We start from the raw sequence: 26,785 nt of genomic DNA, 5'->3' as shown, positions 1-26,785 counted from the left end.
ATAGCCCTTAAGAGAGCATGGTATTGCCCTAGGGAGACTCTACTCAGTCCCAAAGAGAGGAGAAGTGATGACAAAATAGTATGTGTCACTACATTCTCACCAATCTCGAACATAGTGAGAAAATGCATTCTGAAACATTGGTCAACACTTAATGCTGGCAACTTGAACTTAGAACGCCCTCTCTTTGCCTTCAGGAAGAGCAAAAGCATAAAAGACCACCTGGTAAGGGCGGCCCTCCCTAATACCACTAAGAATTATTGCCTTAGAGGCGTTTGGGGCCTCCCTTCCTTAGTAGGCCATTTCAAATGCGGAAGCTGTAGTGTTTGTAATTTGACAACGGACACGGAAAAAGATTGTGCATGCTAATACAGATATTACTCTCACCCATTTTTCCAATTGTAACACCATAAATGTTATATATGCAACCACTTGCCCCTGTAAATTGATTTATGTTGGGCAAACAACACAAAAGATCAGGATCCGGATCTGCCAACACAGAAGCTGTGTACGTTGTAAAACACCCAATGCGCCACTTGTTGAACACTTCACCTGTTTGAACCACACTGAAGATGATATAAGGTGGCAAGTCATCAACGTGATCCAACAGCCCCCAAGGAGCACAAACAATGCTGCTATTCTTAACAAAGAAGAACTAAAATGGATAATTGGTACAGACAGCCTCCATACTGGTCTGAATCGCCTGGAGGACTGGTCTAGTTTGCTTTAAATTGTTGCTTCTGTAATGTATCTGTTACCTGCCTTCCAACTTTATAAGAATGCCTACCCTTTTTATGCTTGGCTCTTTCAGCTTCATTGTTTTCAATATACTCAATTTTCCATGCCTCCCTTGTTCTTTACCCTCTATCTCCTCCCCTTAAAACCCCCTTAATGTTTCCCCCTTACAACCCCCTCCTTTATTATTCTCCTCCCTTTTTTCCCCCTCTCACTCTGTTTTACCCTGGTTCTTTATTGTTTAATATTGTCCCTCGCCTTGACATAGCCCTATCCCCCCATGCCCATCCCCTTTATTCCTGTTATTCTCCCCTCCTGCAACTGCCCCTCTCCTTCCACATCTGCTTCCCTTCCACTACCATCCCTTTTCCGTCCACCGTTTCCATTCCATGCACCTTTACCCCTTTTCTCGATCACCTATTCCCTTCTCCCTTGTGGTAGGTACGTACACTGCCTGCCCCCACCGTTCCCTTGATTCAATTCCACGCTTGGATAAGCGCATTCCGTAACTGCCGCCCTCTACGTACAATTCCTGATTGTTCCATTGCTGTCTGTCCCTTTCAATACCACCCCCTTTTCGACCGCCGAACCCATTCCAATATGGCCGCGACCTTCACTCTTGTGGTATTACCCCTCTTCTCTTTCACCTTTCTTTTTCCCTTGTGGGAGTTACTTATACTGCCTGCCCCCACCGGCTCCCTGATTCATTTCCGTGCAAGGACAAGCGGCTCCCGTCATTGCCGTGACTCTACGAACCTTTCCTGACCGTTCCTTTGCCACGTCCATTTCAGGTAAGCCACCGTCCTTGTCCTACCCCACCGCACTTCTGCCTCTTCCCGCCGCTCCACATGCCGGCCTAACTTTTCCCTTCCCCCGCTTCAGATGCCGATTCTCCATTGCTGAGGATGCTGCTTCCTCCCTAGTCCCGGCTGGGACTTATCATTCATACGACCTGAAGCGCCGTCAGCGCCAACACCAGACCTACCCCTGTCTTTCCTCCCGCTCCGTGGTTACGGACCCTGCATCGTCTCCGTTGTACCTCGGTACCATTGACCCCTCACGTTCTCAGGATTTAGGAGCGCATTGCCGCCTCCCTCTACGCTGTCTGCACCCTCTACCCGTCCGTAGTAAGTTTGCCTGTCTCCTCCGTCCTTCATTGGCCTCGCTCCGTTTCCCTGAAATGCACTTTAGCACGGTGATCTTTTCTAAGAGCGTATTGTTTCTGACTAGTTGGCTTTAGCGGTCTCACTATCCTTACTATCGTCTCTAATACTCCTTGCTTGTTTCTTTGATTCACCTTTTCTCGTACTACCCTCTACCTATTGGTGACAATTACAGCCTCACATCTCTTATTCTCATATTACTGCAAACTCATTCATCCCCCCTTCTCAGCCCCTGCTCTATACCTTGGATTTTTGGACCCTTACACGGTGTATTCAATTGGCTATCACCCATTATTAATTTCCCTCACCTGATCCCTTTTTACTCCTTACCATCACGACCTCTACTATACTATTGTACCACACCTTTCCCTTGTCCTCAATGCTGCCCTTGCCTAGACATGCATTTTTTATTTTGCATGCAATCTCCATGTACTCCATTAATGTTATCCCACTTCTCCCTTTTCTCCTTTTCCCCCTCTCCCCTCCATACCCATCCACTTTTCCTTTTTTCCCATATCTCTCTCTTATTTTTTCACCTACACCTACCCAGGCAAACTTTCCCAGGCATTCGATTCATCGTTTAGTCCTGAAGAGATCCCACCACTTCCATGGGGATCGAAACGTCGTCGACTCACGTCTCTAAACTCCAAATTATACGCTGTATTCTATAATCGAGTATGAGATGTTTTTACTGATTGTGACTTTCTATAATTTCAATTCTGCAAACACTGAAAAGTCACTTTTTAAGTCACTTGCCTGCGGTAAGGAAATCGGCTGATTTCCTTTTAACCTACTCACGGTTTGCTCACTTATCCCACCGCATATTACTTGTTTTCTCTTTATTGTTATTAAATTGCATGTATTTCTCTATTCAAGGACAAGGATAATTTCAATTTTTGATTGTAAAAATTGTGATACTATACCCATCCCAGTTGAATGGGACCTTTGTTGCTTTAAAAACACCCTTATACAACTGGCACCTTGCACGCTATGGTTCCTAACTCCTCTTCACAGTCCTCTCTACATTTCTACCTTCTCTTGACATTCCTACACAGAATTTGTCTCTCTAAAGGCCCAATGACGAGTCTGGCGGTCCGAGGACCGCCAGACTCATGGGGACGTAGCGGTGGCAGTTCAGTCACCGCCGCACCAACGGTCTGACTGCCCCGTAACGAGTTGGACGGTCAGACTGCCCTAGGATCACCAACATCTCTAGGGAACCTCTGTTACCCTGGAGGTATTGCAGCAGTCAGAGTCCGTAATATGCTTGGCAGGACAGCCATGGTCCCACCAAGCATATTGCGGGTTTATTCTCCGCCGGCGGTGTCCTGGAGGTTCCTCCTCCATGTACACCATGGTGGAGAGGAAACAAAGAATGAGAAGTCTGTGCACCATGGGGTGATGATAGAAAGCCCAAAAGACTGTATTCAAATAGGGTCTAATGCTCACCTGACTAATAAATATGTGGCAAATAGTTAATACTACATCCTTACAGTGAACCCATTTAGGAAAGTATGGCATGGCATATAAGTATAACCCTGGTGTTCAAACTTAACCAATAACTGTAACATTGCACCCCAAAAGCATATGTATACACTGGCCAACTGGATATTGCAATATGATTGGGCTGAACAACAATCTACACCAAATGTATATATGAAAAAATACATATATGAAATAATGTAACTCGCTACTACTTAATAACATGTATAATGAATTGTTTTTAATCGCTATTTCCAATGCTACACATCCCATAATGCTTCATGATGAGCCATTTGGGAATTAGGTATAAATGGAGAAACAAAGGAGGGACTCACTTAACAGTGAACAAGACTGTTTGTCGAAACGCGTTGGTGATGGTGTTTTGTGTGGAAATATTTGGCCACCAATAAATACACACACACATATATTTGTTTTTTGTGAATGTTGGGTTATATGGGGGGGTTTATGGGTGGTGAGCGTTTTCAAATTATATTTTATTTTAATAATTATTTGTACACGTATAAATTACTAATTAAATATTTTTATACATTTATGTTGTTTATTTTTCGGATTTTGAGGTTTTATGGGGATTCTGGGTGGGCAGTGTGTAGTTTATTGTTTTTGTAAAAGATATAGTTTAAAAAAATAATACTTTCTTTTTTTGAAAAAATCATTTTCAGATTTTTTTTAAGTGTTGTTTTATTTTTTATTATAAGAAAAACTAAATTTACATTTAAATTAATTGTTATATATTTAAAAATGCACTTTGAGAATGAATTTATTGTGCTAATATAAAGGTAAACTCCCCACTGACTTTACACATCATCTCGCCTACTAGGAAGAGGTTGCAATGGTATGGCTAACCATGGGACAGGCGCAATTCCTCAGTGAACCCTTCAACGTGGAAGAGGTTGGCCAGGCCATAGACGCTCTTGACGGATCGAAGGCTCCTAGCCTTGATGGACTGCTTGGGATCTTTAACAAATCATTCAAACTAATGCTTATACCACATCTGCTTGAGGTCTATGCCAAATCACTTGCTAATGGTGCACTCCCTGTAGGAGAGTAGGGTCTGCTTTCTATGTTCACCCCCACTTTTTGCTTTTGCTTTACTGGTTTTCGACTTAGATGTGGCTGTGGGCCTGCTAATCAGACCCACAGCCCTGCTGTTCTCTCTCTAAATTGATACTATGTACTTTAGGTGCATAACCCATTTGGATAGGATCACCTTATTGGCCCCTGTACAGTGTACCTTAGGTACCCAGGGCATAGGTGTATCCTAGGCCTACCAGGGGCTGCAGCATGTATTATGCCACCCCTGGCCTGGCCTTCCATTATGACACAACTGGCTGATCACTCAGCTGGGGCAAGGTCATGTAATCACTCCTTGCTTAGGTGTAGTATTCCTATACCTATCTTACATATAGACACATGTGTACCTATCAGCCACTCCTATGGCAGGCCTTAACAATCCTGGAGGCAGAGTGCTTGGTAACATGTGAGATGGTGCTCTAGCATGAGCTGAGCCTGTCTGCAGCTTTCGGAACCATGTCCTTATAGCTGTTCTATGATATAGCCTACCATATACTCTTAAAGTGCCTTATAATCTTAAACGGTTATGGTAACTATGGTTTGGCTTTATCAAAACATGTTGTGTAAGGTGTCTAACACTTTGGAATAATACCCCCATCCCATTTCTGCGGATGAGGATATTATCCCTCCCTTCTAGAGGGAGAAGACATGTTGTAACCTACTTAGCCGGTTAAATTTAACCAGGGCCCCAGCATCACAAAATGGATGCTGCTGCCACGACACAAGTCTGACCTCCTGCTGCTGGGAGTGATCCCGGCAAGGGAGGCTTGGACAATAGGTTTCCTGCCTTGGGAGGTGCGAGCACCACCCCAGACAGGCCTTAGTGTATTGGGGCAGGGAGGGATGAATGAAACGAGACACTGCCTGGGGCACACAAGGTGTCCCATGCATAGTCCAGTTCAAACCGGTGCTGGGGTACACCAGCCCCAGTCCTGGCGCGAAACTGGACAAAGGGAAGGGGGTGTAACCACCCCCCTCCCAGGTCCCACCCATAAGGCGTGACCTAGCAGGTAACCCAGCCCCCCAGATTTGGATAAGAGTGGTAGCTGGGCCCCAGGAGATTAGATTATCCAGAACCTGCAACTTGAACAGAAACTCTGGACCTTCGACATTCGACGAAAGAAGAAGACTGAAGAATCTCCCTTGTGGCCAAGGAGTGGCTACCCAGTGCAAACAGGCACCATCAAGAGACTTACCCTTTGCTTTGCTGAAGTTCTACGAGGGACCGACTGCAGAGCCCGACCAGAGTCTTGACTTCCAGACTTCTCCGAGCCTGATCCACATCCACAGCCGAGCTGAGATCCGTGGAGGCGACGAGAGACGTGGGACCGGCTACCTGGGAAATGTATGTATACTTGTATAGCGCACGACTACCCGGAGGTCTCTCGGCGCTTGTACGAATACCGCTGTGGAACCCATCCTGGCTTTTCCCTGTGAGGCGTCCAATCCTGGGCACCCCCAAGGTGAAGGCCAGGCATCCTTAGCGTTGTGGGGGCCGTTGTGGAGATTAAGCAAGCTATTGCCCAGAGTTGCAGAGTGGGACTCCATGATTAGAATGGCACCGAGGCGAGAATTATCAGGTCCGTGGAATTTTTTAGCCCAAGACCCGCCGAGGCAGGGAATTGAACCCTGGTCCCGGGCTAGACCTCTGCATCAGGGTCTGCCGCTCTAATCATTGAGCCACACTTCTCCAGTGGCGAGTATCTTCCAGCGCAGCTTCTGAGGCACCCTCGAAGTTGTGCACCGGGGATTGAGAAGCCCCAACCCCAAGCACCATCTGCACCGAAGATCAGCCCCCCACACTCCACGAGTCCTGCGTGGGGCCTACTGCATTTTCCTGCTTGCCGCGTCTGTCCGGTTGCTTGCCCGATGGCTAGCGGCCTTTGTGACGACACACCTTGAAATCTTCACTGCTGGTTTAGCTCCTCCAGACTGGCTCCCGCTTCTTTGCAAAAGAGAAGCACCCCAGACCTTCCTGGTCTGCAGCAGAAGCAAGTCCTCCGTTCTTCGTGGGTTCCGTTTGCCAAGGCTTGGTGAGTCCTAGTTCGACTTCGACGCCGCCGACAGCAAGAGCCTTCGTGGGACAGCTCGCCTCCTGGTCCTGGTCGTCCTCGACGTCTCCTGGTACCCGTGGCTGCAGCGACAAGCTTCACCCTTCACCTGCAATCTTCACGACATCGCCTGGTTCCTTCCTGGTTCCACGTGGTCACTGGCTAGTGACCTTGACTCTGTCCCTTCTGCTTGCAGGTATCCTCTCTTCTTGATCCCAGCCTTGGGATCCACGGACACTCTTCACTGACTGCCTGTCAGCAACTTTCCTTCAGGCATCCATAGAAGTCCACGACGAAACCCGACGCAAGTTCACACCTATGCACCCGCAGCCTGTGGGCTAGGTAACTTGGATACTTCGGTGCTTACAAGGGTAGTGACTATCCTAGGGTCTAGTTTCCGAGTCTCGACTCTCTAGCTGCTTCAGAAGTGTCCTTAAACTGTTAATTTCTAACTGCTAGTAATTCTATCGACTTTTACGCATTACGCGTGAGTGTTTCCACTCTGCACCTGAATCCCGTGGGCCTCCCACTTCCTAACTGTTGCTAGTGTAGTGTAGCCCCAGCGGTTCCCTAGGCCTAGGCCTATCCTAATTCCGTGACAGTGGTCCTTATACCACTTCTTTAGTATATGGTTTGCGTGGCCCCTAGGGCCTAACTGTATTACTTACCTGTGTGACTTAATGTATGCTTGAATAAGACTGTGTTGTACTTACCTCTAATCTCATAAAGAGTGCGGAGGGTTTGACTAGAATAAATACACTGTATTTTAGATATATATATCTGTTGTGGTGTCCTTTCATTTGGTATTCAAGGGATTATATATGGTATCACAGCTGGCTTCACATGCCATTCAGAGTTTAGCCTAAGACTGCTCTTGTCCATGCTATCACTAGGATAGCTGGTCTATATGGTTGACTTTACAACCAATCACCATAAGGGTTGTTTGGACTGATATAAGGTGTGCACTAGAACTAGTGACATCATACATCAGGCCAACTTCTCACACTCCCCCTTCAATAAGGGAAGCAGCAATCTCCCTCCTGCAGAAACCTTGCAAAAAGACCCCACTACTTGCAACTCTTACCACCCCTCTCCTTTAAACTTTGACCAAAAAATACTCGCTAGATGTTAGCCAACAGACTGTCTCTGCTATTGGACCAAATTCTTTCACCGGTACAATCTGGTTTCATACCGCATGAATAACCTGCCCTGAATCTCTGGACTGTTTTTTCAGTAATAAATAGGATATCATCAACCACCCCAGCAGCAGTGGCTCTTCTTGATGCCGAGAAGGCATTCGTATTCCCTAGAGTGGCCTTTTCTCTCTGCCACGCTATGTAGGCTTGGCATACCAGCAAACTTCAGCGCATTGATTGCACTCCTATACTGTTTCCTCACAGTCAGGCTCCGAGTGAACAGTTCCCTCTCACCCCCTTCCCGTTCTCCCGTGGCACACGCCAGGGCTGCCCTCTTTCTCTCCTGCTCTTTATAGTAGCAATGGACCCATTAGTCAGGCACATACAAGAAAAACATTTGCACCGCGGCCACTGATTCCGCCCAGGACCACTGCTTTTTTTTGTCCGTGTACGCAGATGACATCCTGCTCTTCATCAGAGACCCCAACATAAATTTGCAACCTCTCATAGCCGAGATCAGCTGCTTCAGAGACAAGTCCGGCCTGTGTGTTAACTGGGACAAGTCGGAGCTCTTTCCACTCACAGACTCGATTAACCCAACATGTGGCAATCTCCCTTTCTGAAGGGCGGCGGACACCACCAAATACCTAGGAATCACTCTACACAGAAACAAAGAACAAATTATCCGTTTTAATTATGGACCAGCCATGGAAATGCTTACCTTGCAGGTAGAACGCTGGATCCAGCAACCACTATCCATGGCCGGTCGCATTGCCCATATTAAAATGAACATCCTTCCACGATTCCTATTGTTATTCGTCAACATACCAATCCCATTAACCAAGGCATTCTTTTCGCAGCTCTGTGGCCTGTTGATCCGCCTGGTGTGGGCGGGACGGAGGCTGCAGATAGTCTGGGACACTCTCACCCTACTTTACAAGCCAGGAAGATTTGTCATCCCTGAGCTAGGCCCAGTTCGCTTGCCACTGGTTCCACCCTGACGCTCGCATACCATACACCAAACCTGAGTGAGACCTGTCTGAACCCACCCCTCAGGAGCAATATTCCCATTAGTCATCCAACTAGACCCAAACAATATATTACACTTAGTAAGCTACAATTACACACCATCGGATCCCCATTTCCTCTACTCTGGGCTTTTTCCAGGATCTTCAACAGACCTGTGTGCATCAAGTACACCCGAAGTAATCTACCTTGGAGTGAAGGAGTCACTCCCATGCCTCTGCAGAAACCACAACGAAGCTGCCATTCCGCTGCTCCTGATGTCCCACGGACTTCAAAAGGCTCAGCAACACCGGTGGTGGTTCTGCAAATCCCTCGAGGCCTAACCTGTCCTCTCTGCAATTTCGAGGCCAGTATTCCTCATAGGAACCGCTGGGACCAAACCCCTGTACACCGCGTTGACTTGCAGTTGCCAAGGCTTGTTAACTCTGCACCCCAGAGGTCTTTAGGCTGCAAGAAGCTCCAGCCTCCAGTATATCTTCCTGCCAAATACAATGTCCTCACCACGTCCTCACCACATCCTCAGCACTGTGGGTCTTCCTTATTGGTGAGCTGCTCAAGGTCCTCCTATGACTCCTGTGCCTTTGGCCTGTGGGTCCTCTTGAGGGCCTTCTGCTGCTACAGTGGCCTCCCTTGCTTGCTCAGAGCCTGCTCTGACTCACCTACTCGTGGTGAGTCCCTTGGACCTTGCTGGTCACAGCATTGTGCATTCTTCGCTTTCCACGCATGTTGCCGCTGCCAAGGCTTCTTGGTGCTCCCACTGGACACCGACCCCCTGGTTCTTGAATTCCAATGTGGGACAGCTTGTGCACAGCTCCTGGTCTTCCTCAGCATCACCTTGTCCTCACAGCTGCAGCGACAAGGTCACCATCAACACTTCTGAACCATCCGAAATTGGTGGGCATTGCTTTTCCATGCCTCCTGGTCACCTCCAAGTGGCATTGGCTTCCTCCCCTCTGCTTGCAGGTTTTTCACTTCAAGAATCCACCCTTGGATTCCACTGGACTCTTGCACTGTCTTCTCCATCAGCATCTTTCCTGAAGTCCTCCATTGTGGTCTATGGCGGTTTCTGACGTCACTTCACACCTATGCAGCCTGCTTCCCTGGAGTAGGTGTCCTGGTTCCTGGGGTGACTCTCCAACCTTCTGTCTTCGTTGGGGTTTCTTCAAGGTTTACTGGGAAGGGTCCTTCTTCTCCGAAACAGCAATCATGACTTTCCAGTTGACTTCTATTGGACACACAACTGTGTTTCCACTCTGCACACAGCCTCTGTGAGGGTCCCGGGTACTTACCTTGGGTGGTTACTAGTATCCCCAGCTCCTCTGAGTCTTCAGGTCCAAGTCCCAACTTCGGTCGCAGTTCGCATTATACTTTCTTAATCTATGGTTTGGTCTCCCCCTGCAGACCGGTGTATTTTGTGCTACTTACCTTATTGCAATTTACATATTATTGTGTATTCGTGTTTATATCTCAGGGTAGGAGATATACCAATGTGTTAGTGAGTGTTGTGTAATAAATAGACATAGTTTTACATATACACTGTGTGGTTCTTTTTCGTTTAACCTACACTTCATGATTAGATCTGGTAAAACAAGATGATTAACATTCCATTAAGATAGGCCTGAAGGCTGCTCTCCACAGCTATCACTTTGAGAAGTTTCAAAGGTCATCAAAGACCACTAAAATCACTATAACGGTTGCCTGGATTGGTGCAAGGTGCTTCACTTACATATGTGTGCACCATATACTAAGCCAGGCTCCTACTCAATGGCTTCAGATACAACTGGTTTGCTATTACATCAATGCAGAGTGGAGTTTCCCCTCTAATTTATCATGTCTAAACCTAAGCCCTAATCTGATGCACATTTTTTTTAACCCGCGGCATCATCATGACGAAACCATACAAGTGATCAGCAATAAATCAATATTTCGGTCTACCTTTTGCCAGATCAAACCTGGTCTGATTTTTTAGTTGACTGCATGTCTCTAGCCTTATTTGAGCCAAAATCTCAGGTGTATGCAACTGTGCTTGTTAGAACAAGTGTATGTAGAAATGCTTGATCAAACAATGATGTCAGTTTTGTTACAGGCAGATTGCAAGCTTCTAGATCAAATTGGTTCCTTTATGTTATTTTATGATCCTTAAATCCTCGTTCTTCTTGGTAAAGCATGACCTCTAACTATACCAGTCCTAGGTGTTTATACTCTGGAAGCTCATTTAGTTATAGTTTTAGTATTTATCAGAGAGGGGGCGGGTTTCTTCACATCAAGTAGGTGATCCGTATTTCACAAATTTGAACCAATACTTAAATATAAAAGTACTGATCACTACATAGTTCTGGCCTCCCTTAGTGGGGAATGGACTTCTATCTGAAACAAAATATGCTGACTAAGTGATGGGTGAAATGAAGAGACAAGTGCTTGCAATCGATTTTCTTTGATGTTCTAAATCAGACACTTAACTTTTGTGCACCTCAAATGCTCTTATATTTTATTTCTAGCATTCACTGAAATCCGTCTTAAAAGAATACTCTTTCAGCTTAGAAATAACTGTACTTTTTATACTGTTGACTAGTTTTGTCATGCATCAGACTTACAGTATCCTCAATGTCTTGCACTCCTTCCTCATCTGCGGCCTGAAGTTTGATGACAGGAGCTCCAGTTGGCACTCCCAAAAACTCAAGTCTGGACAACACGGACTAAAATAGGGAAAAGTGCAAAAACGTTCGAAATTAGCTGTTTTTTGAAGGTGGTCAATTGACAATAACTTAATCCACTTCATCAAAAGTCCCAACTTTATTAATGAAGTGTGACCCTGGCTTAAAACATCCAAAAATATTCACATATACAAGACAACTACAACTTTAAGTGACAATTATGATTACAATGTGATATGTCTGGAGGTGAGACCATGTACCTTAAATTTACTATTTTGGGTTTTAAGCTATCTTTTTACACTAGACAACACTGACTCAACTTATATTCTTCCACTATGCTGAGGTAAGAGTACCAGCCCGGGTTACATTTTGCAAAACATACAAAAGTAACAGGTTAGAGCAGTCATGCACTTTGCAAATTTATACAACAATTTTCAATCTGTAAGCAAGAAACGTTCTTTTCCTGTGTTGATAGGTCTCAAGCATCGGTACATTCATCATAATTATAACCACTTAGGATGCCACTGCAAGTGATATAGGATTCCACAACACACTGAATTTTTTTTAAATAAAAAATAAATAAAAAGTATTTTAAAAATGATTACGGGGGGGGAGGAGCCTAGCGCTTGACCGAGATGGCCGCGTGAGCTCAGAGCTCCCGAGACCCTCGCGCCCTCCGTCGACTATCCTGTCTCTAATCCTGTCGGTATGCATGGCATCGTGTAGATGATTGGTCAGGGAGGCGATTGATGCTACCCGCGGTCGGATCGCCCACGGGAACCGGACTTACGCCTGGTGGAAGATTGCGGCCTATCTCCCGGGGAAGCCAGGGGCTAGAGTTGGCTGGATGCACGACTCCTAGTTGAACAACAACGGCCAGGCGAGGTGTGAACTGTCGGACGGAGGTCCCCGCTCTTTCACTTTCGATTTCGCTCCCTTTGTTAGCCCTGCCACTGGAGAGCTCTGGGTGGCTTTATTACCCCAGGGACGCCCTGCAGGCTACTCTGGCGGCCCACGGCAGAACTGATCACTCCTTACTCCTCTCCTTGAGAGGGACCTGTCTTAACTGAACCGACCTGCTTGGAGTCAACCATGTCGGGCAAAGCAGAAGGGGATCGGCTGAAGCCTAAGTCTACCAGGCGGGGAACTTATACCCAAGTCAACAGCATGGACCGATATGCTCTGCAGAAGGGATCACCGAGTGGATCGAGCCAGGCGCCGGATGCCCAGAAGGAGGACTCGCCTGTGGCCCCGGAGCTCTCCCTACAGGATGTCATGGGCGCGCTCGAAGGGATGCAGACTTCGATTGGGAGACAGTTTGAGGCCCTGGCGCATAAGGTGGATGCCATTTTGGTGGATGTCAACCTGATCCGTGCGGACTTGGGCAAAACGAATGAACGGGTTAAGAACTTGGACCTCAAGACCACGGGCCTCACTGATGATGTTACGGAACTGCAGACCGAGGTTCGTAAGCTGAGGACCGAGAGTGATCTCGTCGCCCGCCGGCTGGAGGACTTTGAGAGCCGGGCCAGGCGCAACAATGTGCGCGTCATCGGGGTCCCGGAGTCTTCGGATGAGGCTTCGGTTGACCTGCTTGTTGAGGACTTGGTCCTTAATCATCTGAAGCCTAAGGGCCTTGGGAAGTTCTTTGCGGTGGAAAGGGCCCATAGAGTGCCGGGCGGGAGGCCCAAGGCGGGTGCCCCGCCGAGGCCGATCGTCGCCCGGCTCTTTCATTTTCAAGATCGGGACGCTATTCTGCAAGCGTCGAGGGTGACGGGCCCGGTCCCCTTCCAGAACGCGTCGGTGAATTTCTATCCGGACTTCACCCAGCAGGTGCAGAGGCAGAGACAGGGCTTCCTGGGGGTGAAGCGGAGGCTCCGGGAAAGAGACCTGAAGTATGCCATGCTCTTCCCTGCCAGACTGCGGGTGGTGCACGACGATCGGACATTCTTTTTTGACTCTCCTGTTATGGCCGACGAATGGCTGGACGCTTTGCCCCGGCGACGGACGGGGGACGACACAGCCGAGGATGGAGACAGTGGCCGGGATGGACAGGGCTGACATCTCGGAGCCGGTCTGACTTGACTTGACTATACTTGAAGACTTGCATAGAGTGCAGTAACTGTGGAGGGTTGCGGGAGGACGAGGGGTGCTCTTTTCCTCCCTTAGGGTACTTTTTGTAGACTTTTGGTTTTGTAGGGCGACAGGCACACTGCAAGTTGGGGGGGCTTTGTAAGCTGCAGCAGGGGTGCAGGGTGGGGGGAGTTTCAGGGATTTTGGGTTTGTTGTTGGGGGGTTTATTTCTGCAAGGCATGATGCTTATTTCCAGGGCTGTTCCATGGTGGCTCCTCGGGTGTGGGGTGGGCCTCTTTCCGTTTGAGGATGGGGGGTAGGGGCTTAAGTGTTATAAGCTGGAATGTTAATGGTTTGGGGGATCGCATTAAGCGGGGGATTGTTTTGCAACTCTTGAAACGATCAATGCCGGATGTTGCCCTGCTGCAGGAGACGCATCTTATAGGTAATACGTGCTATGCCCTGAATAGGAAGGGGTATAAATTCATTGCACATTCAGGATTCTCATCTGGGTCCAGGGGTGTGGGCATCCTAGTTAGAGCTTCGTTGCCATTTGAGGTGGACTCCACCATTGTTGATGATAGGGGGAGGTTTGTGGCGGTGGCGGGGCGGTGGGCAGGACGGACTTTGGTTTTAGTTTCTGTTTATGTCCCGCCGGCCCTGCAGGCCTCCACGTTTGCAGATCTGGGTAGGGCCCTGCTGGATCTCCCGGGGGGAATGCTTGTGGTGGGAGGGGATTTCAACGCTGTTGGCTCCGGCCTGCTGGATAGATACCCGCCCAGAGACACAGGGGGGGCTCAGAAATGGCTTCCAGACTTCCTAGACACGCTTGGCCTGATAGACTGCTGGCGGCTCCGGCACCCCACACAGAGCCAATACACGTTCCACTCCAGGGCACATGGTAGCCTTTCCAGGATTGATTACCTGCTACCTCTGGCCGCGCATGCCTCGTTGGTGTCCGAGGCGAGGCACATGGCGCGCGGTATATCTGACCACTCGCCAGTGTGGAACCGGCTGGATCTAGGTCGGGAGGGAGGAGGAAGGGTGGCCCCTATTAACCCTTGGTATTTCCGAGACCCCAAGATGCGCAGCGCCCTGGTAAAGAAGGTAGATAATTTTTTCAAGGACAATCAGGGAACCGTGGACTCGGCAGTGTCGCTGTGGGAAGCTTTTAAGACCGTGCTTCGGGGGGAAGCCCTCTCCCTAGTAGTGGCTGCCAAGAGGCGTAGAGATGGTGAGATTCTGCAGGTGGAGGAGGAGATCGCGGCTCTGGAGGGAGCGATGGAGGAGGAGGTTACAGAGTCCTCACTGCATGAGCTTTGTTTGAAGCAAACTGAGTATAAAGACCTGGTGACGAACGCCGCTCAGACCCTCAGTAGGGAACAGCAGGGCCGACTGTATGATGTTGGTGATAAGGCAGGGAAACTCCTGGCGTGGCTGGACAAAAAAGAACGGGTCAATAGAGTGGTGCCAGAGTTGACGGGAGAGAGGGGAGAGGCGATTGTGGAACCTGAGGGGATTGTAAAGTGTTTCTCGGACTATTTCTGTAGGGTTTATGCCTCGGCGTCGGATAGGCCGCCCGAGGACTCGTGTGACCTCCTCCGTGATATCGAGTTGCCCTGCCTCTCTGCTATAGATAGGGACGATTTAGATGGTGACATAACGGTCGACGAGGTGGCGGGGGCTATCCGCGCGTTAAACTCGGGTAAGGCCTCGGGACCGAACGGCTTGCCGATCGACCTGTACAAGCTGTTCCCGGATAGGGTCGCCCCTTACCTGCGCGCCATGTTCTTGGAGGCGCGGGGGGGTGGGACCCTCCCGTTGGATCAGCGACTGGCGTCGATTGTGGTCATACACAAAGAGGGTAAACCCCGCGATAAGTGCGCCTCATATCGGCCTATTTCCCTTCTTAACGCGGAGCCGAAAATTCTGGCTAAACTCCTGGCGACCCGTTTGATTAGGGTACTTGGCGACTTGGTCCACCCGGATCAATCCGGCTTCATCCCACACCGAAACACAGCGTTGAATCTTAGGCGTCTTCATGGCGTAATCGCCAGGGCGGGCACGCTGCGTGAACCGGCTATTGTGGCGTCTCTTGATGCCACGATGGCCTTTGACACGGTGGAGTGGGCATACTTGTGGGCCGTGCTGGCCAAGTTCGGCTTTGGCCGCGGTTTTGTGAGCTGGGTGAGGTTGCTGTACGAGGGGCCGCTAGCTAGTGTTGTGGTGAACGGTCGGGCGTCGACTCCGTTTCAGCTTGGGAGGGGTACTCGGCAGGGTTGCCCCCTGTCGCCTCTGTTGTTCGCCCTCGCCCTTGAGCCGCTGGCTGCGTGGATACGTTGGCACCCGGATATACGGGGCCTTCGGTGGTCGCCTGAACACGAGGACCGTATTTCGCTCTATGCCGATGATATCCTGTTGTATCTTGCCTCACCTAAGAAGTCACTTATAGTGGTCTGTGACGTACTCACATCTTTTGGTAGGAACTCGGGTCTCGTCATCAATTGGAGCAAATCGTACTTGTATGTTCTTAGTGGCGAGGTTCCACCGATCCCTAGAACATGTTCGATACAGGTCGCCCAGCAGGGTTTCGTGTATTTGGGGATCTTTATCTCCAGGGACTCTGCTGTGCGCTATGAGAAGAATCTGCTCCCCCCCCTGGCACGCCTGAGGCGCGACGTTGAAGGTTGGCGGAGGCTGCCGCTCTCCCTCGTTGGGCGTGCGGCCCTGTTCAAAATGATGTCTCTTCCCCGCTTCCTCTACGCCTTACAGAATACCTTGGATTGGGTGCCGGCCAAATACTTTCGGGAGGTCGAAGGCCTCCAACGGACGTTGCTGTGGGATGGGCGGCCGCGAATTGCTATTGCAAAGTTGACGCTTCCATGGTACGACGGGGGCATTGCGCTCCCAGACATCCGACGGTACTATTGGGCCACACAGCTGAGCGCGATCAATCATGGGCTTTATGGCCCTGCCCTCAGCCCTGGGTATGCCATGGACAGGTGGTTGCTGCGTGGTGGTAACTACTACAGGGCGTTGTACTCGCGGTCCCTAGACTCGTCCCTCACGGGGCCCACCGGTGTGGCAGTGCGGGTGTGGAAGATGGCAACTGACTCGCTGGGCTGGAAGGATAGGCTCACCCTCGCTACCCCGTTGTTTGAATCGGAGAGATTGGGAAGGCTTTGGCATTCAAAAGGCTTTGATAAGTGGGACCTGATTGGCATCTCCAGGGTGGGTGATGTGCTGCATAAGGGGAAGGTGAAGTCCTTTGAGGAGTTGCAGACTGAGTATGAGCTGGGGCCCTCCGAGTATTTCAGGTATATTCAGATGCGCCACGCCCTCCGATCAGTCCTCGTGGAGGGTGAGAAGGTGCCTGAGTCCTCTCCTTTGGAGGACCGGGTCCTTGATGGCCATATGCCCGAGAGCACGATCTCGCTCATATATAAGAAACTGATAAACGTCCGGGCGGATATGCTTCTGGGGCTGAGGGACCAGTGGACTAGGGATGGCCTCGAGTTGGATGATGAGGACTGGCAGTCAGCTGTTTCTTCTCCTAGGGAGGTTGCGATCCCATCGCGTCTGAGGCTGGTGCAGCTTAAAATACTGCACCGAGTGTATGTGACGGGGCCAAGGCTGGTCCACATGGGGTTCTCGGAGGACGGCCTGTGCAGGAGGGGGTGTGGTATGGTGGGTACTTTCCTGCACATCATTTGGGAGTGTGGTGTCATTGTGGAATTCTGGAGGAGAGTCCATGCAGTTATGGGGGAGGTGACGGGCATTGCTGTGCAGCCGGAGGCGCGGTGTTGTCTCCTGAATGTCTGGGGGCCCACTGACCTCGATGAGGCGCGGACCCAATGGGTGACTCTGGGTAACATGGTCGCTAAGAGGGATATCGCGCGATTGTGGGGCTCCTCGGGGCCCCCCACACTGACTGCGTGGAAAGAGAACATGGACTGGAGCATGTTTAGGGAGAAGACGGTCTATTGCTCTAGAGGCCGCCCCCGGAAGTGGCACGCCATCTGGGGGCGGTGGAATCAATACAGGGGGGGAATATGTCTTGCCCCTGATCTGGAACCTCCCGAGGAACAGCTTTCCCCGTGACCTTCTTTCCAGCACAGTCTGGTTTATGAACTATTTGGGCCTCTGCTGTCCCCCTTCTTCCTCCTTACACTATCTTGTAACTGGTAGATGAGTGGGGTCTGGCCTCCCCTGGGGGCTCTCACCATGGGTTTTTAGTGTTCTTGCCTTGCTGGGGTTTGCTGTGATTTTTTGTGTTTGCTTAAAATTGAACCTTTGCACTTCTCTTTGTACTGTACTGGGGACGCATCACTGTTTCTAATTATCGATGCTGCCGAACCTCCGGGTTGTCGGCTGAATAGCTGTGTCCTGATTTTTAAATAAAGGTTTTTCAAAAAAAAAAAAAAAAAAAAAAAAAATGATTACACTGCCTGAGGCTCTAACTGAAACTTGGTCTCTGCTTCTACAGGACTAAAAACCATAGGATTGACATAGCATCTTAGTCCCCTGCAGCATGTTTTTTTTTATTAGGAAGAGGGTACCTTTCCAAAGGACTACTACCTAGTTTCAAAAAAAGAAACTTAAAGTTACATTTTATTTTTTTAAATACATCCCATTTTCCTTTAGGGAAAAGGGGGTGCATTACAAAAAAATGCTTTATTAAAAAGCAAACACAGACATGGTGGTCTGCTGACCCCAGCAGGCCAACATCCCTGTGATGGTCACAAACTGTGACCTTCCTCATTAATATTCTTGTGGTAGGTCGATTTGTGACCTACTGGAAACCGCTAACTAAAACTCAATGTGTTTCATACATTAGGAACAACAATTTCCTAATTAAGATTTGCAGAAAATCTCAATTAGGTAATCACTATTCCTAAAATTTGTAAATATGGCTCTAAATATGAAAAAAAGCCACATGACCCCAAAAATGAAAAGCAATATTGTGCATGGGTTTTCTGATTTGATTATCTGTATCCAGACAATGATGTCAGAAGGATGAAGAACCAGTCTCAAGGAGGCTACACAGCGTGTATCTCCAAAAGGTAGGTTATCTAGGAACACCATATTTGCATTGCTCTCTATGGATAAGTGACCCTTCTATCTATGAAACAAAGAATGGTTAACGTTTGAACGCCTTCTAGAAAGGGACTATTCATATACAGCTATAGCTTCTCTCAAAAGTTTTTATTTTAATGACAGATGACTACAAGTTTCGATAACTTAGTGATGTGCAGGTGAACTTTGAGAGCTCTTTTTTTCAGTGAGGTTAAGGCTGAATGTGCTGCTGACTTCAACTGACAATGAGATAGAAGATTTTTGATTCTTCTTTTTTAAGGATTATAGGTAGATGTTTGCTGCCCTTTTAAATGGAGGGTGAAGAGGGAGTATGGTCAGGCGTGAAGCCCAGAGTGCTTGAGTTTTAGCTCATTCAAAAATGCTGGGACCAAAGTGTTTTGATGTTCAGGAGGGATGAGTAGGAATTCAGTTTTCTGTGAACACAGCGTCAGTATATTTTCCACCATTCAATCTTGATTTAACATGAAGTTGGTACAGAGAATGACAACATCCTTTACAAATTACAACTTTGAGTATAGTTGTGAGTCATCTGCATATTGATGGGCTATGGCACAGGCTGAATAAAATAGAGGAGAGTATTGAACTTTGAGGGAAGCTGTATAATATTGTTTTTTTTATATATAAGTGTGCCCAACTTCACTAGCTGCTCTCAATGAGAAAGGAAAAAAGTTGTCCATTAAGAACTAGGGCTCTGAATCCCATTCTGTGTTTTAAGAACCAGCTTTAATTTCTTGTAATCAATGGTATAAGATGCAGCTGAGAGATCTAGTAAGATCAGTAGAGCTATACTGCCTTCACCTAGAATGTGGTGAATATCAACAAGTACTCTCTATGTTGCTATTTCTGTACCTAACCTTGTTCTGAACTCTGATTGGTATTCTGCTAGCAGATGGTTATCATTGATGTAAGATATTAGATGTCTCAAGATTTAATGCTCGTTTGTTTTTTGTGCCTTTATAAATTGGAAATTGGTCTGCTATTAGCCAGGAGTTGAAGATCTAAGTTGCACTTTTTATTATGTTTGCTATTTGATTTTTGAGGAGTTTTGCAAAAGTTCCTTGCATTAACATTAGAAAAAAAACATTGAGAACAAAACTTAAAGGACAGAACAGGTAAGTATTAAGAAAAGGGATTAGCGAACAAATTACTTACCTTCGGTAACACTTTTTCTGGTTGATACAGTATCTGCATGTGGATTCATCACCTTTCGAATTACCCTTGTGCCAGCATTTCACTGAAACTTTTTTCATAGCTCTCCCACGTCAAAGAGGACATTACAATAGCATGGCTCTGCTTGTGACTCCGTATGACGTCATCGGAGCCATAAGAAGACCTCGTTGGCGTGCTGACGTCAATTCCACCCATTTTTTCCGTGCCTTCAAGGTGAATGGGTGAACTGACAACATTTCGCAAATATTCACAGTATACAATATATGTACCAATATACACAGTATATTATTCAAAGGAGAAAAGAGACTAGAAATACTAGACATTTCCTAACAACAAAAACATATCATTTTAAAAGACAATGAAATACCAGTAATGTTATATTCAAAATTATTTTCGGTATAGGAAGGCAGACAACCGGGAGGCGGATGGGTCAGTGAGGACAATCCATATGCAGATCATGTATCCACTAGAAAAAGCGTTACAGAAGGTAAGTAACTTATTCTTCTGAACGATACATCTGCCAGTGGATTCCTTACCGTTCAAATTGAATCCCCAAGCAGTCGCACTCCCGGAGGAGGGTATGCGCCTACCTATACAAAAAATCTTGCAGCACAAAATGTGCAAAATGGTCGTCCCTCCTCACCTCTGTGTCCAAGCAGTAAGGCTTCGCAAAGGTGTGGTGGGAGAACCAAGTTGCCGCCTTGCAGATCTCTACAACAAAGACACCACTAGCTAAAGCCGAAGAAGAAGACTTAGCTCTAGTGGAATGAGCTCGAATAACGCAAAACCAAAGGGATGATGGACGGAGTGATGAACATTGCAAGCACTCACCCCCAGTCTACTGATCTGGGTTTAATCCATCATCTTTCTTTAGCTCACTCCGCCACCCCAGTTCAGACATGGCCATATGCAAATCAGTCTGACCCTGTGCCTCATGGGAACAGTCCAGCCCGAACTGCCAAGCCATGTCTTCCCTGGAGCGGAAATCAAGAGTCCTGGGACCTGTTTCTTGGTAATCACCCGTCATCCGCCAGGCTAGCTTGAATCCAGTGGCAAAGTGAGCAAGGGACCCACGTCTGGGCACACCCTGCCAACTTGGGGCGAACAAAGCAAAACCAAATGGGATGATGAACGAAGTGCTGAACATTGCAAGCACACAGCCCCAGTCAACTGATCTGGGTTTAATCCATCATCTTTCTTGAATACCTTCAGGCGGCTCCTTCTTGGCCAAGGTGTAACAGATCTTAATGCACAAGATGATCCACCTGGAAAGTGTTTGCTTGTGGACAACTTTGGCCTTCATTCTTCCCCCATAACCAATAAAGAGCTGATCGTCAAGCCTTAAATCCTTGGTTCTGTCCAGGTAGAAGCTGACCTCCCTTAGGATCCAGGCGGTGAAGTCTTGCTTCCTCCTTTGAAGGGTGAGGGGGAGGATAGAAAGTAGGTAAGGGGATTGACTGATCTAGATGAAAAGGAGTAACCACCTTAGGCAGGAAAGCAGCCCTGGTCCTTAAAGCCATCTTATCTGCATACATGGATGTAAAGAACAAGTTACTTTCCTTCGGTAACGTTTTTTCTGGTGGATACAGTATCTGCCTGTGGATTCCTCACCTTGTGAATATCCCCTGCGCCAGCAACATTCGGAAACTTTAGTAGCTCTCTACACCGACGAAGACGACGTCACAGAGGCACGGCTCCGCTCGCAGCTCCGCTGACATCACTGGATCCATAAGAAGACCTCGTCGGACTTACAGCAATATATACAGTATACACAGTACATAATATACAAAACAACACACACAGTGTGGAGATAATATAGGAAGGCAAAAGAAATAACACACTGCCTTTGACAGTAACAAATAAACTTTGAAACACCATCATCAGAATTGTAGGTATACAAGGGTGGACAACGGGGAGGCGGGTGGGTCAGTCAGGAATCCACAGGCAGATACTGTATCCACCAGAAAAAGCGTTACCGAAGGAAAGTAACTTGTTCTTCTGATGGACACATCTGCCAGTGGATTCCTCACCTTGTGAAAAGATTCCCACAGCAGTCCCACTCCCGGAGGAGGGTGTCCATCCTTCTATACCAAAAAGTCCTGAAGGACGGAACGTGCAAAATGTCCGTCCCACCTCACCTCAGTATCTAAGCAGTAATGCTTCGCGAAAGTGTGGAGGGAGGCCCAAGTTGCCACTCTACAAATGTCCTCCACAGGAACACCTCTAGATAAAGCAGATGTAGAAGACAATGCCCTGGTAGAATGAGCCCTTATACCCTCTGGAGGTTCCTTACCGGCCAAAGAGTAACAAATCTTGATGCACAAGATAATCCATCTGGAAAGGGTGCACTTGTGCACCGCTCTGCCTTTCCTGCAGCCAACAAAGCCCACGAAGAGCTGGTCGTCCACTCGAAAGTCCTTAGTCCTATCAAGGTAGAAGCTCACTACCCTCTTAGGGTCCAAGCGGTGAAGCCGCTCCTCCTCCTTGGAAGGGTGAGGGGGAGGATAGAAGGTAGGAAGGGTAATGGATTGCCCCAGATGGAAAGGAGTTACCACCTTAGGCAGAAAAGCAGCCCTGGTCCTGAGTACCATTCTTTCAGCATGAATAGTCAAGAACGGGTGTTTTGAACTCAGAGCTTGAAGCTCACTTACCCTCCTTGCCGAGGTAATAGCAATGAGAAAGACTGTTTTGAAAGACAACAGCCTCAAGGGACACTTGTGAAAGGGCTCGAAGGGAGAACCTATCAAGTAAGTTAAGACAAGATTTAAGTCCCATTGAGGCACAATAAAAGGAGTAGGCGGAAACTTGTTTGTAAGGCCCTTAAGGAATCGTAATACAATAGGTGACTTAAACAGGGAAGGCTGATCCGGCAAGAAAAGAAATGCCGACAAAGCCGACATATATCCCCTAACAGTAGCTACAGCAAAGCCCTGCTGAGCAAGAGAAAGAGCAAACCGAAGAATGTTGGATAAACAAGCCCTCAAAGGGTCAATAGACTTCTCTCCACACCAAAGAACAAATTTAGACCACCTATAAGAATAGATATATTTGGTGGAATGATGTCTAGCAGACAAAATTACATCTACCACATCTGGCGGGAGAGAAAAAGAATTCAGGTTGCCCCGTTCAATCTCCAGGCATGAAGGTGTAAGCTCTGGAGGTGGGGGTGTAGAACCTGCCCCTTTGACAGCGAGAGGAGGTCTGCACTGAGAGGGAGACGGAGCGGAGGGCACGAGGAGAGGTGGAGAAGATCTGTATACCACACCCTTCTTGGCCAATCCGGGGCGATCAATATAGCTTGGGCCCGGTCTTGGCGAATCTTCCTCAGAACCCGAGGAATCAAAGGTATGGGAGGAAACGCGTAAAGTGAGCCCAACTTAACTGAAACGCGTTCTCCAAAGCTCCCTGCATCGGATACTGGAGACTGCAGAATGAAGGGCAGTGAGCGTTCTCGTGAGTGGCAAACAGATCCACCCGAGGAGTTCCCCACATCTGAAAGATGTGCTGAACTACCTCTGGATGAAGCCTCCACTCGTGGTCGGTGGAAAACTGTCGACTGAGACTGTCTGCACGCACGTTCAGAACTCCGGCCAGGTGATTTGTCATCAGACAAATCTGATGATCCTGAACCCAGGATACGCAGAGCCTCTCTGCAGAGACAATGCGACCCCACTCCTCCCTGCTTGTTGACCTACCACATCGCGGTAGTGTTGTCCGTCAGGACTTGAACCAACTGACCGCGAAGGGAAGGGAGGAAGGCCTTGAGTGCCAAACGTATCACCCGTAATTCCAGAAGGTTGATGTGAAGCAACCTTTCCTCTGGAGACCAAAGACCCTTGATCTCCAGATCCCTCAGATGCACACCCCACCCTAAAGTGGATGCATCTGGTATCAACGTGGCCACAGATGGAGGAAGAAGGAAAGGCTTTCCTTGAGACAGATTGCCCTCCACACTCCACCAAGACGGGTCCGCTGCAGCTTCTCTGGAGATCCTCACAGACTTCCTGAGATCTCCCTTGTGCTGATACCACTGCCTGCGGAGGCACCACTGGAGCGTCCTCATGTGCCAGCGTGCATGGTTGACCAACAGAATACAGGAAGCAAACAGACCGAGCAGACGAAGGACCTTCAGGACTGGAACGACCGCTTCATTGTAAAACAAGGGAATCCTTTCCTGTATGTCGAGAATCCTTTGTGGAGGTGGGAATGCTCGACACACAGTAGTGTCCAGTACCGCCCCTATGAACAGGTTGCGCTGAGAGGGCACCATGTGAGATTTGGGCACGTTTATCGAGAAACCCAATTTGTACAACAGCTGAGTTGTATCCTGCAGATGATGAAGCACCTTCTCTGGCGATCAGCCAGTTGTCCAGATAGGGGAAAACTGGAATCCCCAACCTTCTGAGATGGGCTGCCACCACTGCCATCACCTTGGTGAAGACTTGTGGTGCAGTAGTAAGACCAAACGAAAGGACCGCAAACTGATAATGTTGCGACCCTACCGTAAAACGGAGATACTTCCTGTGCGACTTCAGGATGGGGATGTGAAAATACGCATCCTGCAAGTTGATGGGCACCATCCAGTCCTCCTGTTGCAGCGCTTGAAAAACCTGCACAAGGGTGAGCATCTTGAACTTCTCTTGCTTCAGATAAAGATTCAAGATCCTGAGGTCCAGGATTGGACGCAGCCTGCCATCCTTCTTCGGAATCAGGAAATACCGGGAGTAGCATCCCTGACCCCTTTCCTGCTCTGGAACCACCTCTATCGCACCTTTTTTAGTAACATTAGGACCTCTTCCTGCAGGAGAAGAAGATGGTCCTCCAAGCAAGCACCTTGGCAAGGAGGGTAATTGGGAGGAAATTCCCGAAAGGGAAGGGCGTACCCATTTTCTACAAGATCTAGAACCCAAAGGTCTGTAGTAATCGATTCCCAATCTTGTAGAAAATGGGTAAGCCGGCCCCCCACAGGACCAACATATTCTGAATGTCTAAAATCCGAGGAGGAGGTGGGAAAGCACGGCTCACAGTAGTATCCAGTACCGCCCCTACGAACAGGTTGCACTGAGAGGGCACCAGGTGAGATTTGGATACATTTATCGAAAAACCCAAGACAAACAACAGCTGAGCTGTTATTTACAGATAATGCAGCGCCAACTCTGGCAACTTTACTTTGAGCAGCCAGTCGTCCAGATAAGAGAATACAGAAATCACAGACCTTCTGAGATGGTCTGCCACCACCGCCATCACCTTTGTGAAGACCCGAGGTGCGGAAGTAAGGCCGAACGGGATAACCTTAAACTGGTAGTGTTGAGATCCTACCATAAAACGGAGATACTTCAGATGCTGCTTCAGAATGGGAATGTGAAAATACTCATCCTGCAAATAGATTGACACCAATCAGTCTTCCTGCTGCAGCGCCAGAAGAACCTGAGCTAGGGTCAATATCTTGAACTTCTCCTGTTTGAGGTAAAAATTTAAGATCCTGAGGTCCAGGATCGGCTTCAACAGACTATCCTTTTTGGGGGTCAGGAAATACCGGGAGTAGCATCTCTGACCCCTTTTCTGCCCCGGAACCACCTCTAATGCACCTTTTGGTAACAAGGACAGGACCTCTTGCTGCAGAAGCAACAGATGGTCCTCCAAACACCAGCCCTGGAGAGGAAGGTAAGAAGGGGGAAACTCCTGGAAAGAAAGGGCGTACCCATTTTCTACAAGATTTAAAACCCAAAGATCTGATGTAACAGATTTCCAATTTTGTAGAAAAGAACAAGTTACTTACCTTCGGTAACGCTTTTTCTGGTGGATACAGTATCTGCCTTTGGCTTCCTCACCTTGTGAATATCCCCTGCGCCAGAATTCCACGGAATTTTTTCCTAGCTCTACACGCCGAAGTGGACGTCATAATTCCACGGCTCCGCTCGCGACTGCGTATGACATCACCGGAGCCATGAGAGAGCCACGTCGGCGTGATGACGTCAGTTCCACCCATTTTTTCCGTGCCTCCGAGGCAAACAGGTGGACTGACACAGACTCAAGTATATATAGTACACAACATTTGAACCAATAGAAACAGCACAAAGTCAAAAAGGAAAGCTAAAAACATCCGCATTTCCTATAAATTAACTAGATAGGCGAAGGGAAGGGAGAAAAGCCTTGAGCGCCAAACGTATCGCCCGCAGTTCTAGAAGATTGATATGAGACAATCTTTCCTCTGGAGACCAAAGACCCTTGATCTCCAGATCCCCCAGATGAGCACCCCACCCCAGGGTGGAGGCATCCGTTATCACTGTGGCCACCTTTGGAGGAAGATGAAAGGGCTTTCCTTGAGACAGATTGCCCACCACGCTCCACCAAGACAGGTCCGCTGCAGCTTCTCTGGAGATCCTGACTGACTCCCTGAGATCCCCGTTGTGCTGATACCACTGCTTGCGGAGACACCACTGGAGCGCCCTCATGTGCCAGCGTGCATGGTTGACCAACAGAATGCAGGAGGCAAACAGACCGAGCAGGCGAAGAACCTTCAGAACTGGAACAACTGCTCCATTGTGGAATAAAGGGATCATCTCCTGAATGTTGAGAATTCTTTGTGGAGGAGGAAATGCTCGACACACAGTAGTGTCCAGTACCGCCCCTATGAACAGGTTGCACTGAGAGGGCACCAGGTGAGATTTGGGCACATTGATTGAAAAACCCAAGTTGAAAAAAAGTTGAAAAATGAGAAGTTACCTGCAGATGATGTTGCACCGTCCATGCCGACTCTGCTTTCAGAAGCCAGTCGTCCAGGTAGGGGAAAACCGGAATCCCCGACCTCCTGAGATGAGCAGCCACCACCACCATCACCTTGGTGACGACTCGAGGTGCAGTAGTAAGACCAAATGGGAGGACCGCAAACTGGTAGTGTTGCGACCCAACCGTAAAACGGAGATACTTCCTGTGCGACTTCAGGATTGGGATGTGGAAATATGCATCCTGCAAGTCGATCGACACCATCCAGTCTTCTTGCTGGAACTCCTGAAGAACCTGTGCAAGGGTTAGCATCTTGAATTTCTCCTGCTTCAGGTAAAAATTCAAGACTCTGAGGTCCAGAATCGGACGCAACCTGCCGTCCT

At 48.3% G+C, this 26,785-nt stretch overlaps 1 protein-coding gene across 6 annotated transcripts in view; it reads right to left on the bottom strand.

The window, feature by feature from the left end:
* The window catches only part of AK9 (adenylate kinase 9), a 1,219,082-nt gene that overhangs the window by 961,991 nt on the left and 230,306 nt on the right, over positions 1-26,785 (bottom strand). For all 6 annotated transcript variants that reach the window (XM_085611347.1, XM_085611348.1, XM_085611351.1 and 3 more), the window contains exon 10: positions 11,277-11,378. In XM_085611347.1, coding sequence (XP_085467473.1) covers positions 11,277-11,378 — 102 coding nt within the window. The remainder of the gene's footprint in view (positions 1-11,276; positions 11,379-26,785) is intronic.

This window comes from Triturus cristatus, chromosome 6 (assembly GCF_964204655.1).
Source record: "Triturus cristatus chromosome 6, aTriCri1.1, whole genome shotgun sequence".
Taxonomy (NCBI): domain Eukaryota; kingdom Metazoa; phylum Chordata; class Amphibia; order Caudata; family Salamandridae; genus Triturus; species Triturus cristatus.
Note: the sequence above shows the minus strand (reverse complement) of the source record. Positions and strands in the feature narration are given on the sequence as shown.